The 14,224-nt window shown below is 38.3% G+C and overlaps 1 protein-coding gene across 1 annotated transcript in view; it reads right to left on the reverse strand.

Moving 5' to 3' along the window:
- Nucleotides 1-14,224, reverse strand: part of TRPM5 (transient receptor potential cation channel subfamily M member 5) — a gene marked incomplete at its 5' end in the record, with an annotated part of 38,731 nt that overhangs the window by 5,786 nt on the left and 18,721 nt on the right. Inside the window, 10 exons of the mRNA XM_083864205.1 lie at nt 1,109-1,241; nt 1,681-1,859; nt 2,585-2,756; nt 4,726-4,900; nt 7,323-7,455; nt 7,858-7,976; nt 9,126-9,384; nt 11,670-11,765; nt 13,153-13,265; nt 14,009-14,154. Of these exons, the coding sequence (XP_083720331.1) occupies nt 1,109-1,241; nt 1,681-1,859; nt 2,585-2,756; nt 4,726-4,900; nt 7,323-7,455; nt 7,858-7,976; nt 9,126-9,384; nt 11,670-11,765; nt 13,153-13,265; nt 14,009-14,154 (1,525 nt within the window). The remainder of the gene's footprint in view (nt 1-1,108; nt 1,242-1,680; nt 1,860-2,584; nt 2,757-4,725; nt 4,901-7,322; nt 7,456-7,857; nt 7,977-9,125; nt 9,385-11,669; nt 11,766-13,152; nt 13,266-14,008; nt 14,155-14,224) is intronic.

Consider the following 14,224-nt stretch of genomic DNA (forward strand, 5'->3'; position numbering starts at 1 on the left):
CATGGAGGAAGTGGTGCTCATCTGAATCTGTTCCAGTCTTTCTTTGGCTCTGCTATACCTAAAATATTGTGAAGCCAGGTGGATTCTCACTTTTTCGCTCCACTAACTTCACAAAATAGCATCTTTATTATTTATTTATATAAAGGATACAGTATCCTTTGCTTGGAAGCAATTGCACATATATTTATTGCATTATCTCAACAATTAAGCTCTTACTCCTAGGGTTTGTCAGTGACCTGCTTTTGAGAATAAAGTTTAAATCTATATAATCATTCTAAATTATTATAAATTAAGGGTCTATGTGAAGTAGAGGAAGAGGAATATTTTCCAAGAACACAAGTATGCTCTTCTTGTCTCCAGCTATTCTGTGAGATGGAGGTTAATTTTGAAAGAAAGCAGACAGCACAGGAACATTTCCATGGAATTTTCTTATTATGGTAACTTTCCCACCCATTGCGCCTCTATTTGAAGTCTGTTTTATTGTAAGACAGAACAGCTGGAATAGGTGTTAAAAGCTTCTTTAAGGAATGCTTTTCTGTCTTAGATGCTTCTGTTCTCCCTGCATATAACTACTTTGTGTCTCACTTAAACCTTTAACCTCTGAAAAATAATTTAGGACTTCTACTTTATCAAACTAAACCAATTCAAGTGATATTCCTAGTGGGGAAATATAGAGAAGTACACAAATGGAGACTCAGTCCCATGCCATAAAGGCATAAGTATTTGTTCTTCAGCATCTGTGGCTAATTCAAGGCAACTTAAAGTTCCATTCAAAAGTGTGTTGTGTTCCTACAAGGGATGAAATTAAGTGTGCTGCAGTCTAGCACACAAATTGGTTTTCCACCGTTTTCTTCATGAATAAGATTTTCATTGAGCTTGGCCACAGATCTGGCTGGAACTTGCAGGTCTATAATTGTACATACTTTAGGAATGACAAAGACTCTAGCATTGTAGTGATACTGGCCTCTCACATTTTTTATTGGAATGTGTATTTCCTAACTACATTCCAGCTGGACCCTTTATATAAACTTTACAAGAACTTCAATGCTGAACTCATTGAAAGCTGAAGGCTTACAAGTTACTCTTACTGTGGGTCAGAATAACTTACTTATTAGATGTGGCCTTCAGCCTTTCTTCATTGCTTTCTTTCTTTTCTTGCTCAAGGTTTACGAGATAATGTTCCTTTTGCACCAGCTCCCATGTTATGATTTTTTGATCGAGGCCCAGTGGAAGATCTCTTTCTGTAAGAAAAATAAGATAAGAATTATATTTTACTCCTTTTTCTCTGATACTAGTAGTGAAAAGTTGATAGGCTAAAGGAAAGTTGTTTTTATGGTTAATAATTGCTAAAACTCAGAAGCAAATAAAGTAAATATTCCTTAAACCTAACAACTGTTAAATCTTCAGAAATCAAATCCCTATAGCCCATTTTATATTGCTACCTTTGTTGTAATAACTATGCTGCATCAAGAAATGCACTGTGGGAAGCTGTTTATAGTTTAAATTATAATTAATTAAATTCAATTTTTTTGTTTGTACTCTCCTGGCACTTTTAGTTAAAAATAAAGTGTGACTCTTGGCTTAAGGAAATCCAGCTCACTCTGCTGTTTTGTGTGTGCACCATGTCCTTGGAGAGAGTCAGGCTCTACAGTTGCTTGATCACATTTGTTAACAACTCACCCAGGTGTTTTTTCTTGTGTTCCATTTTGTTGAAGAGTCTTCTGAGAACCAGAGTAATGTGGTTGATGATGATAAATGGTGGTGCTAAGGCAGGGCGGCCATGGTACTCCACAATCAGGTTGTAGCGCTGCACTTTCCAGAAAATGTCTGTGTTGCCCTGGACAACTTGAAAAGTGTAACTGTAATTTGGGGGGAAGAGAATAAAAGCATGTAACTCTTTTCACCACAACAAGCTAAAGATGAATAATAACACAATAATAGTGAATAAATAACAAAATTTAGTCCTGTGTTTACTTTAAAAAAGGAACAGCAAGGTCAGCAAGTAGTGTTAATTTAATCTAAAGTTTGTGCAAATTCTTAGATATTACAATAATTGCAAATAAATACAATAGTCTTCAAATGTTAAAAGATACATTTGTTTTGTTTGGCATTTTTTGGGTTGGGTTTTTTTTTTTAAAGAAAGGTAATTCTACTTTGCTCAGGAAAGATCAGCAAACATGCCACATCAGTTCTTCAAACAAATGAATCATTATTAGCTGTGTTGACAACAAGCATTTCCCTGATGTGCAAATCATCCACTGTAAAGTCTGCCAAGTTTATGGCTGCTGTACACCTGCAGATTTCTGATTCCACACAGTCAGGGACTCAGACCCTTCTCTGCATGTTTAATTGAATTTTTAGCAGTAAAAGAGGCTTCTTTCCTCCTTGTCTCTGATGTGGCTAGAGTAGGGATGATGAGAACTTAAGAGTTATCTGATCACAGGATTCTGCCTATCGATCCCCAAATAATACTCATTAGGAAAATTACAAGTGTATTCCAAAAGGAATAGCCAGCAGTGAGGTACTAAACATGGGCATCCACTTAAAGCTTTGCAGCCTCTGTCCTGATGCTTGGTGGAATCACTCTTGCCTGAACATAGCAATCAGGAGGTTCATAAGGAGGACATTTGTGACAAGTAGGAAGATGACCAGCAGGAGTATGACGAGCCAGTTGGCATAGCTGTTAGGGCAGGATGGAGTGTTCTGCAGAATCTGCAGTGGGTTAAACGTGCAGTTCCTGGGATATGTTCGTGATGCTGCAAAGGAAGATAGAGGAAAAATAAATAGTTATGACAAATCTTAATGCCATGTTTCTTTCTTTGATTTTATGGAAGTATAATCGTGTTGTGTAGGTGAAAAGACATTGCATTGTTGTCCAAGGTATTTGCAGCCCTAGGACACTGCAGACCTCCACAACTTGGCTGCTCATTCAGTGGCAAGATGTCTGTCACAGCTGGCTTTGTAGTAGTGTTCATCAAAAAGGGATTTGTATTGAAAGGCCTGTATCCTTTTTAAACTAGTTTTGAGTTTCAAAGTCAAACCACCTCTGAGTTTGTGTTTCCCACATTGTTGTGTTCTTATGCCTGGCACATGGGTTAGAGGAGAAGACTCAGTAAAAGCTGTAAATGGAGTTCCTCACTCCAAATTTAAAGCTCCTTGTGTATCTGCAGTTGAGGTTAGGAAGAAGGTCTGGTTCTACTGCTTTAGACTAGAGGCCTAGTGCTGCATTTTGTCTCCAGCTATGAATTAAACCCACATGTTTAGAGTAGCATAATGATATTTACTTTATTTCCCTCTATTTCTTTTCCTAGTAATCCTTTTCCCTGGTGCCACAGATAACCCCCTGGTTACATTCATCAGAGCATGTGGTTATATCAAAGCTTACCAAGCTGGGATTTCTTTCACCCAAGGGCACTACCTTTTGCTTATCTACACTGAATTTCGTTTGATGATTCAGCACTCATGAAGCTCCTCTGCCTCTCTCAGGTGTCAGTTTTTGTCTTTGCTACCCAGTGATGTAGTTTTGTCAGCAGATTTTGTTGTCCTTATTACCCCTCTCCCTTTCCATATATTTCATAAAGATGTTAAACAAAATAAGACCCAGAGGGCCCTAGGACAAATTAATCCCTTCTGGAAGTTGCCCATGTAATTGGTTCTTTTTTTCTCTCTTACTCTTAACCAGTTATTTACCCAGGTAGAGACACCCAGTGGCATTTCAGTGGAGAGAAACACACCTTTCTAGGGAATGCTACATCTAACTTTTTGGTAAATTAGTTGAATTATATTCCAGAAATTTGTTTCTTTCCAATTACTTTAATGTAAATAAAGGTGACTGATTGTGCTGTACAGGCTTACACCATAGGTATTTAAAATGGACATGAGTCACATCTCTCTCTCTTGTGTCATTCTGGCTTTTTGGCTTTTCTAAGACATGCTTTTTCTTACTAAGCAGAGTGAACATAAGAGAATGCTTACTGTTTTGCTTCTGTCTATGGCTCTTTTTTTTTTGTTCTATTCTATATTACTCTAAGTTTGAATCCCACTTCATTATTGCCAGTGACATTTAGCACTGGCTAAATGCTGTGATGTTACTGCAGACTTCTTTGGGAGGTGACCTATTCTGTATCTTACCTGCTTACCTATCGGAAATGTTGCCTTTGAATTTTTATATCTAATTATTTCAGTCTCTTATGATTATTTTTATGTTGTTTTGTTTGCCATGCTGCACATAAGCAATTACTAGCTTTATTTGATTTGGGCAGCTTTATCTCCAGAGTAAATAAATGTTCTGGAGTAATTTTATTCAAAAACATGTGTTTGCTTATGGGCAGGGCAGTACTGCTTTAACACTGTCGCATTAAAGTACTGCCAAAATGCGTGGAGGTGCTTTTATTTATTATTTGAGTTTACACAGGTTTATCTGGGTCTAGGTTAAACTAAAAGGAAATGAATCGAAGCCAAAGCAGGTATGCCAGCCTTTAAAACTGCAAATCCTTGTGTATTTCTGAGAGCTTATCTAAATAGGGCCAGCCCTTATGCTTTAATGTAACTCCACAATGCCCATTATCTCTTTGCAAATACACTATTTGTGTGACAGCAACGTGTAAGCTTTGGCCTGTAGGGCAAAGATTTTTAAAAAGGGCAATTCTTGGAAGGAGTTCTATGCTCCAGTCCAGAAGTGTGCATTGAAAAATGGCTAAGTTAGGGGGAAAGAAATTTCCTCACTGTCTATTTCATCCAGTGGAATCTGGCCAAATATCTGCAGGTAGGGACGATAAAGAACCCTTCTGAATATCCATTCCACTCGGCTGTCGTCAGGATGGAGCAGAGCTTGAGTTGTCACACCGTAGGCAATGAGCCACACGCTCAAGAAAAATAGAAAGAAGAAAACATCCTTCATCTACAAAAGAGAGGGGGAGGGCAGAAAAGGAGGGGCAGTGACTGAGATAGCATAGTCAAGAAACAGTAGTCTTTCTGTATGAATATGGCTCAAATAATTCTGTTTCTTTACAAGCTTGTTTAAGTAAAAGGAAGTGGAATAGGATACAGTTCCATGCGCAGAATTCCTCATCTGACCTTGCTGTTACCATATTGTCCTTGGCCTGTAGTAAGCATTCTTCTTTGATAGCTCATTTAGATAAAAGCACATTTTAAATTAAAATCTTGCTTTCCAATCATCATAGATTTAAAAATGAAACACATTATGTCTTTTAAGTGACTGTCACATTTATCTTTTAAGTGCATATTTTCTGTGAGATATCTCAGTACCACGGACTGCTTTACTGTGAATCACAAGAGTTCTGCTGCAGCAGAGAATCCTGGTAGCAGTCATTGCTCATTGATGAATACTGAGCCACTGATACAGCAGGAAGAGAAGGCTGCAAGGATCAGGTTCCTTCTGTCTTCAGTTTTCAAGCTAAGTGATGCATCTGAAAGATTCTTTTTGAGGCTTCCTGCTTTTAAACATTGTGTTTCTCTACAGAAACAGAAGTAATTGAATCCTAAAACACTTACTTAAAAAAAAAATCTAATATGCATTTCAGGTGCAATAATTTTTCCCTGGTGGAAGAGGAACACTTCATCCTCTCCCCATCTGATCTGACAGAGTTCATTAGGGACTGTAGATTCATTTCAATTAGATTATTGGATTGTACAGTTACCCAAAAGCATAGGCATTTCAGAGCTCCAGGATGTTACTTGGAGTTCTGATAAGAAACATTGTCTCTAAGCCAGGCAAGATAGAGTTGATGTCTGACTTCCATCAATCTATTTTGTTTTCTGGATGATCTAAAATTTAGGAATGCTGCAGGGCTGTAATGGTATCATGGTGATGGGAGAGCGGTGACAAGTCTGGAACTATTTTTTTTCCAATCTACAGTCTCTCTGGCAGTGAGTATTGTTCTGGAATGAGCATTGTTCTGGCATTTTAGCAATTACCAGACCTGTTTCAGCAAATCTGAAGCAAGGATATAAAGGGGAAAGACAGACACCATCTGGGATTGCTTCTCTGTTCAATAAGGGAGACGGTTTTGCTTGAACCCCCTTGAACCCTTCGAGCAGGTTTCATTTACTGGAGTAACCTTCACTGTTTCTTCCTTTGATATGAGGTTCAACACTGAAATACCAAAGCTGAGGCATCGTGTTGGCATGGGTGGGGCAAAGATGAAAATGTTCCTGTTAGGGTATTGTCTAGGCTGCTGCTTTTGTTCTTGTTTGCATCTTCCCACTCCCAGTGTTATCTTGCAGGACTTCAGGTGCCAGCAGAGTGGACACAGGTAAGGCTTGTTCAAGACCCTGGTTTAGCTTGGCAGGCAGCAAAGGAAAGGTTAGGAGCTGTACATCTGACTTGTTCTCTTACAATAGAAATTTGCTAATGCCATAAGCTAGATAATAAACAAGAGCAAATATTTATTTGCCATTCACCCTTCTGCTAGTCCAACAAAATGTCATGTTAGAGTTCCAGTTATTGCATTTGTAGACAAATCCAAATAGCTTGGTAGTTGTGTTTATTCAATGTATAGGCTTGTTTAGACTGTAGAGCTTTTACTGAGTTCTGCCGTGAATCACGAATCAAATATTTGTAGATTCTGTAATGGTACTTACAATTAGATGAACACCATTAATCAGTTAGCATGAGCTAATTGACCTGGAGGATTAACATACCTAAATAAAAAGCTATTTCAACATACCAATGCATACCCAAGCACAGTAACTGTAATCCCAATGTCTCATTTCCTGCAGGAGAGGGGTAATAAATAAGAATATTTTATCAACATCTGCCAACATCTGCTCACGAAGTACTAATATGTTTTCATTGTAACAGGGAGCTAAAAAGTACAAGAGTAACTCATGTAGGAAACTTAGAACTATCCTTTTTCACTGATTGTTTTTTTTTTTTTTTCTGCACTTGCAGCAAGAAATATATAATTGGTTTCCCTAAGTCATTCAGTGGAAGCCCTGCCCTTCTGTACATGGCCTGTCATCTTCCCGAGGCCTTTGCCCTGGATGCACACAGCTTAAGATGTAGGAGGAATAGCAGTAAGGCAAAGACCACTCTTTGTTTGCCAGATCTGAGGATAAATCATTAGGTGAGGTACAAGGATTAATAAATTGAGACCAGCTTACTGCACTACAGAGCTCTTTGAAAGGATCTATTTCAAACATTGCATCTTGTAATAAAATACAGGAATATGCAGTGACAAGCCTTAAAGATGTAAAAATAAAAACAGATTATAAAGTTACTTACTTTCTGAAGACAAGACTTCTTACTCTCCATTTCTTAGAAGGTACAAGTATTTATCTGAGACAGACTGCACACTTACCATCCTTTCCACAATTATGATCTTTGGTCCAAGTTGTTTGTGAATTGCGAAAATATGGATAAGTCTAAGTGTAAACACCATAAAATCAATGGCGAGTATTGTACGGCCAGCTTGAAAAGTTGAGTTCAGCATCCTGCAGAGCACAAGGAATGAAATATCAGCTCTCAGCAAGTACTGCTAATGTCTGTACAGTGATGAAAAATAACCAAAACATGGAAGAACACTCTTTTTTATCTCTTGGTGTCAAGGAGATTTATTAACAAATTTAAAAGGTACCTTGAGTAAAAGGGATTTTTGAAAACAAACAAAAGCAGTGCTTTTCGGTGTGTGTTTGAATATATCAATATATATTTTTGTTATCTCTGGAGCAACTTCCATGATTTCCACAGAATTTTAGAGGCTCCAACTTCAAGAATATGTCTCAAAGCTTGTGAAAATGAATGTTAGAGCCTGTCCTCTCAGGCACATGAGAGTCAGCTGATGCACATAGCCCTTGGTACTGATGCTCACCACCTCACGTTGAGCAAATATATACCTGCAGGTTACCCCAATTATGAAGAGAAAGATGGTCACCATATCACATTTATTCCAGTTATCCTCCACATACAGTTTGAATTTTTTCATTAAATTTGTGTCTTCATCTGTATAGAAACTCTGAAAAAGAGAAATAACCATTGGTATTGATCTCTTCCCACTTTCACTGTTCCTTCTGAGTTTTAACATAATACTTGCTGCCTTTTTCGTTGCAAAGAGCAAAAAACAAATTCTAAGTGTAATAAGAAAGAAAAAAGCTGTTAAACAATGCAGCTTCCAGTCAGAGTTCAGTTTCTAAGCATTGCTATCTAAACAGCATGAACAGATTTGGCATTTGTGTACTGGAATTGTCAGTGAAGGTACATTTGATTGCCTAGGCAAGGAATTGGCTTTCTTAATTGGGTTTTAGCCTGGCAGTCTTCATGTTTTACAGGTTTATAATGAAATGTTCTTTGATCCAGATATTTTCCATGTCTTCCTCTGGTTAGGGCCTTGCTGCATAACTTCAAATAAATTGTGACAAACTTTCCTGTCTCTTTTGCTTAAATAATGAACACCTACTGGTTCTTCCAGAGTAAATGATAGTAACTGGGGTTTTTTTGTGTCTAAAGAGAAGAGCTTTATGCACCCACAGTTGGCAACACACTTGCACCACTGTTATTATTTCAGTTTTTAAACTGAGGACATTGCAAAACCAGTAATAGGAGACTAATGGAGAAGGGCTTTTGGGGGTTGGTGGTTTTGTTTGGTTGAGGTTTTTTTAAGAAAAACAAGCCCAAAAGAGATCTGCTAATATTTTGAGTTGAAAAATTTTGGGAAAAGCCACAAATAATCTGAAATCATTTATTTGTGATTTTTTCAAACAGTCCCCAGTGGGAAAGAATCTCCAAAAAGGATGTAGAGCTGTCTACTATATATATAACTTCCAGCTTACATTATTTGTGGTGAGAGGACCTAGTTCTGGGGAGTGAAATCAGAGAGGGACTTTACAAAGTGAAGACTATCTGAATGCTGGCAGCCCACTTGGCTTGGCTAGGGCTGCAGTAGGATGGAAAAACAGAGGTAGAGCTGCAGGTTTATATGGTGGAGAAAGAGCTTGTTCTGTAAGAGAGAGGTGAGATGTTTAGGATAAGGCAAGTTCTGTAGTGTTCACCTGTGCACCTGACACTTGGAATCTCCAAGCCTGTACAGTTATACAAATGGTAAATCTATTGAAAATACTGCTGCAAGTTTTACTCTGTTGTCACTAAGGTGACACAGGTTACTCACCTGTCGGATCTCTTCCAAGACAAGGGTAAACACCCAGAAGTAGAGTACAATTTCTTTAACAGATGGACCCTGAGGTGGGGGTGGTTTAAAATCCAGTAAAAGGACATAAGTAAACAGAAAGAGAAAAGCAAAATACATTATAACATTCCCCATAAACACAGTTACAGGGGCACTCCAGAATTTTCTCCACTGGGTAAACATGAATGTCGCCCATGCTGTGTTTGCAGAAGGGTTCTGTTTTTCCAATGTGTCATTTCCTCTGCAAACCAAAAAGAATACATGCTTGGTGACAATCTCCTAAAATTAGTTCATGGGAATAGGCTCAATATTATTCTATATAAAGCTTCTTGTAAGATAGTAACAGGCAGATGCTGGGGCTGGCCAAGGGGGAAGGCTGTAGAAGTCGGAGCAATCACATTGCCATAGCAGAAATATTTGAAATCCAAAATAAGGTTTTGGAAAACAAAGTCACATCAGAAGTATGTGCACATTTTTTGTCATTTCAGTTTAGTTGTATTAATTTTATTCGTTGACTTAATTGTGTTCCTGCATGGAGTGCAAATGCACAAGGAGAGGAGGAACAGCAATTGCTCTTTATAAACCTAAATAACAGGAAAAAAAAGAAAACGGCCAATGAATTTTTGTGAGTCAGCTCTTAATTATTTTGGCTCTGAAATTTTCTTGCGTTTTTTTGCCTGGGGAAGTTCTTGTTGTTGCTGTGACTTTAAAATTCTGACCCAGTCTCTAAGTGCTGGATCGTATAAAGCCCGTGTTTCTTGACTATCCTGGAATCTGATAGATCTACTGAAGAATGCCCTGCTCCTTTGCAGAACTGACATCTTGCCCTTTGTGGTTAAATTAGAGTAAGTTGCAAAAAAAAGAGCAATATAGAAGCCTTTTAGCAAAAAGAGTTGACCTCATAAATTATGTATTAAGGTTGCCTTTGAGTGTGGTGGAATGACGCAAGTATTTTGGTAACTGAAGGGAAATTTGACCTGTACATCTACAGCTGTTTTGCTGTGTTTTGGAACATGAAGTGATATCTATTGGCAATGGAAATTATCCTGTGCAGAAAATGCAAGTTTGATAGCAATTTGATCTTTGTTTGAGGATTTGTTTCCACATAAAATGCTCTCCTGTGTAAGCTAGGGATGTTATCGGACCTTTAATTTTGTGATTCTTACTCTGAGAAGTTTGATCTCCAACAAAGGATGTGCACACTAGGGTATGTTTTCAATTTCACCTCACAGAATATAAACAATGACTCTTCACTGGTTTTTAATTTCCTCTGATAATCTTGCTAATTATTAAATGCATTTGTTATAGGGAAAAAGTTCTCTCTGTGGCCAATCTTTTCTATATACTTGATTCTGTACTACCTCTCAATTTATGACATCATGAGATACATTCCCATGGTAACAGGCTAATATCATAAACAGATAATTGCAGCTTTACTGTAAGATGCTGAAATAGATCTGGGAGGGAGAGAGCCTCTTTGTTAAAATAAATTGCTAGGATAATAGCAATTGGAACATGGAATGTAATGACCAAACCATGCTGCACTCAGGATATGGAAGTGCTTTATGATATTGCTTACAAATAGCTCCCAAGAGGCAGGCGCTTTTACACCTATTTTATAGGTTAGGGAGGGAGAGAGAAGAACTAATGATTTTCTCCAATATACCAGCAGTTAAATGCCAGAGGTAAAAATAGAACCTAATAACTGACTTAGTCCAGGACTTCATACTGCAGCTGATGCTTCCTCTCTACTGTTCACATTTTTCTGGAGTTCTCTTTAAATCATGGGAAAACTAACTGGCAATTTAGCAGCATTGAGCCATTAAGAGGACTTTGTGCTAATCAAAAGTCTTTATACTGGCTTAAGTCCTTGTGGTCTATCAGGTTTTGGTGATGAGTGTGTGGCAGAGGTATAGGGGGCATTCTGTTCTGAATCAAAGATCTATGACTGACCACAAGGAACTGATAAAACCTTTGTGCTCAGTTATCCATTCATGTCATGCTCCCTCTAACTCATAAGGTTCCTCAGGGCTCATCTGTTAAAATATAGATTAAGACCATGAGAAGCTGACTCAAAGTAAAATTCCCTGGTACTCATGGGTGCAAGCACACCTTTGTAAGAAAGTACACAGTGATGTAGGGTTTTGCTGAGAACCTTCTTTCTGCTCAGCTCAATAATCTGATAACTTCCTAAAACTGATTGTGTATTGGTCATCATGAGCTGATGGGAATGTCAGGAAATACTATTTGATTCCCAAGTCAATTCTTTGTTCTGTAGAAATTACCTGCTCAGAAAAAGTAAACTGGTGTCCTCTTAAAGCAGTGCTATATCCCTGTTTATTTTCTATATTCATTTAGAGAGCAACAACAGCAGTAATCAAAGGGCACAGCACTTCCTGAGGAGTAATGACTTTCTTGGCCCTTCAGCTGCTCCTTAGATCATTAACTGGTCGCTAATCCACAAGAAATGTCCTGTTCTTTGACTGTTGTCATAAAAGTTACATTAGCTGATGGTTTTAAACTTACCCATCTTCTTCCTTGGAGAAAAACGGAGTCCTCTCTGAATCCAAACTGTCCTGCTCTCTAAATGACTCTGGCTCATAGTTTGATTGGTTTTCCTCACTGTAAGGAAGTGGACTCATTAGTTAAAAGATGATGCTTAGCCGTTTTCACTACTCAATTGACATTGATACAGAACTGCTAGCATGTACTTATTTTGGATCTGCTCTGTTGGGGAGCTGTGAAATAGGGCACAAACTTTGTCCTTACAAATTCTGTTTACTTTTAAGGAGGAGGCTGAAGTCACCCACAAGATTCAGAGAAGTGATAATTGGCATGCCTCACAAAAATGGAACAGGATGCTCAGTTTCCTCAAACGAGTTATGATTTGATCAGAAATAACTCCCTCAGTCAGTCTTAGAAGAGAATTGCTCAATGCTCCATTCCTAATTAGTCTTAGTAGCAATTAAGAAGAGAAATGCCAGAAGCAGTAGGGGACATGAGACAGTTCTTGCATTTCCAGGGAAAGGAGGCAAAAAAATGGAAATTTGAAAGGATTGCTCTGATTATACATAATCTTTTAAACCTTTCAATGAAAACTTTACCAAAATATCACATTAAATGAATTTGTAAATCTGGCAGCTAGAAGGTCGTCTTTAGTGATACTGGCAGAAGGCAAATCTTACGTCAGCACTGCCAAACCAGTTTTCCTCTTGCTTTTTATGTAGTTTAAGAGTTAAGAAACATGTATTTCATAATATCATGTCATTTCATATTGCCAGTTCTTATGATTTGTGTATGATTCTCTGGATGTTATAAGGTTTTCCTAAAGTTTCAGATCCTCAATTTTTATGACCATCTGAGGAGCTTGGATGCTCTTTTTTTCTTTTCTGTTTATTTTATTTTATTTAATTGGCTGGCTTTTGTGGTGTGGGGTTTTTTTTTGTTTTGCTTTGTAGGGATTTATAGTGCATGGACTTTTTTTCAGGAAAACCTAAGGTTGTAAGGCACCGAATTCAAAAATCTTAATTGATTTTGATTGACTGATAATTTAATGTCAGTCCTGTGTTTTTAAGCTTGACTTATGGTTATCAAGGCTTATGGCTGACAACACTGCTTTGTGATGGCTGTTTTCCTTGGATAAGATACTGAGGTTTGAGCCAGACATCTCCAAATCTAGAAACAAATGGTGCTACAGCTGCAGATATTCTACACATTGCTGTGTAGACTCTGGAGCTGATAGAATTCCAACAGGCTTTCCTGGGCTGTGCAAAATAGAATGATCTATGTGAAACCATGACGTTGTTTTTTTTTTTAAGTATGGCAACAGGCACTAGCACAGGACAGATAAATCACTCAGCCCTGTAGAAAACTGATTTGGTTAGGTGATATTAGGTGGTGTTACTGTTTTAATCATTTCAGGGAGAAATTTTGGGTCTGGATATTTTTAATGGCTTATCTTTCATCAGTTACTTATTTATCTCGTGCACACAAATAATTATGCTTATACCTGAATGATATTAAATTTGTGTAGATTAGGAAAGGACACCAGAATGTACAGATTAACTTGAGGATCTGTGTGCTTGTAGACATATCTCCCCACCATATTTTTGTCAGGAAGGCCTGAAAGTCAAGAAGAGGAGAGATGGCTTTAACATCACAAAAAGATACTGGCAGATGAAGTACACCTATGTTCAGTGACTCCTAAGGCAGTGAATGCTCTGAAAACCTCACAGCTTCAGGGCAAACAGGTTCTCTGTGTGTCCTTCTGCAGGTGTTGAGCATGCAATGAGTTATTTGGAGACCAGTGGAAAGAACAGCAAGCCAAATGGAATTAAACAACATCTGTAGTACTAAGGAAGCCCAAGTCAGGCACTGGGAGATAAAAGCAGCATCACTCTTAATTTAGCTTTGTGTATGCAGAGAGAAGTCAGGTCGTGAGAGCAAAGCTGAATAGTAATTTAATTTCACTTTTATCAGTGAGCTCTCTCTTGAATCTGAACAAGGAGTTACCTCACATCTTGGAGCAGCTTCATTATGCCCCAGGCAGATTTACAGTGCTTTTCTGATGCTTCTCTGTGAGCAAGGAAGGAATAAAAAGTAAAAAGCACACGATGGATTAAGGGCTAAGCCTTCTCCTCAGCGCACTGGTCTGTGTGCCAACTGGATGAGAGGATGGGGAAAGGGGGAATTGTGCTGCTTTGGCAAGGACATGGTATAATGTCCTCTTTGTCTGTTGCTAGGGGGAGAGAAGAGTCCCTTCTCCCAAGAAGGGTTCATAGGGGAGTACATTCATTGGGGTTGTTCACTCCCTGTGCTGTCCTCTCCTGTGTCCAACTTTAGGCCCTGGGGCATGTAAAACTTACCTGGACACCGTCATGGGCAAAGAAAGACTTTGCATCTGCCTCTGTGGCCAGCTGAAGACAGGTGGTTTTGCTCCAGTACTGATTTTTCCTCACCAACAGAGCAAATGCTCTCTCCTCACTGTTGTGGTAGCATTCACTAAACAGTTCTGCCATGTGAAGGAAACACAGACAAAAAATAAAAAATGTATCTCTTGGGTGATCCTCTTACACTTTGAA

The sequence above is a fragment of the Zosterops lateralis genome, assembly GCF_965231275.1.
Source record: "Zosterops lateralis genome assembly, chromosome: 6".
Classification (NCBI taxonomy): Eukaryota; Metazoa; Chordata; class Aves; order Passeriformes; family Zosteropidae; genus Zosterops; species Zosterops lateralis.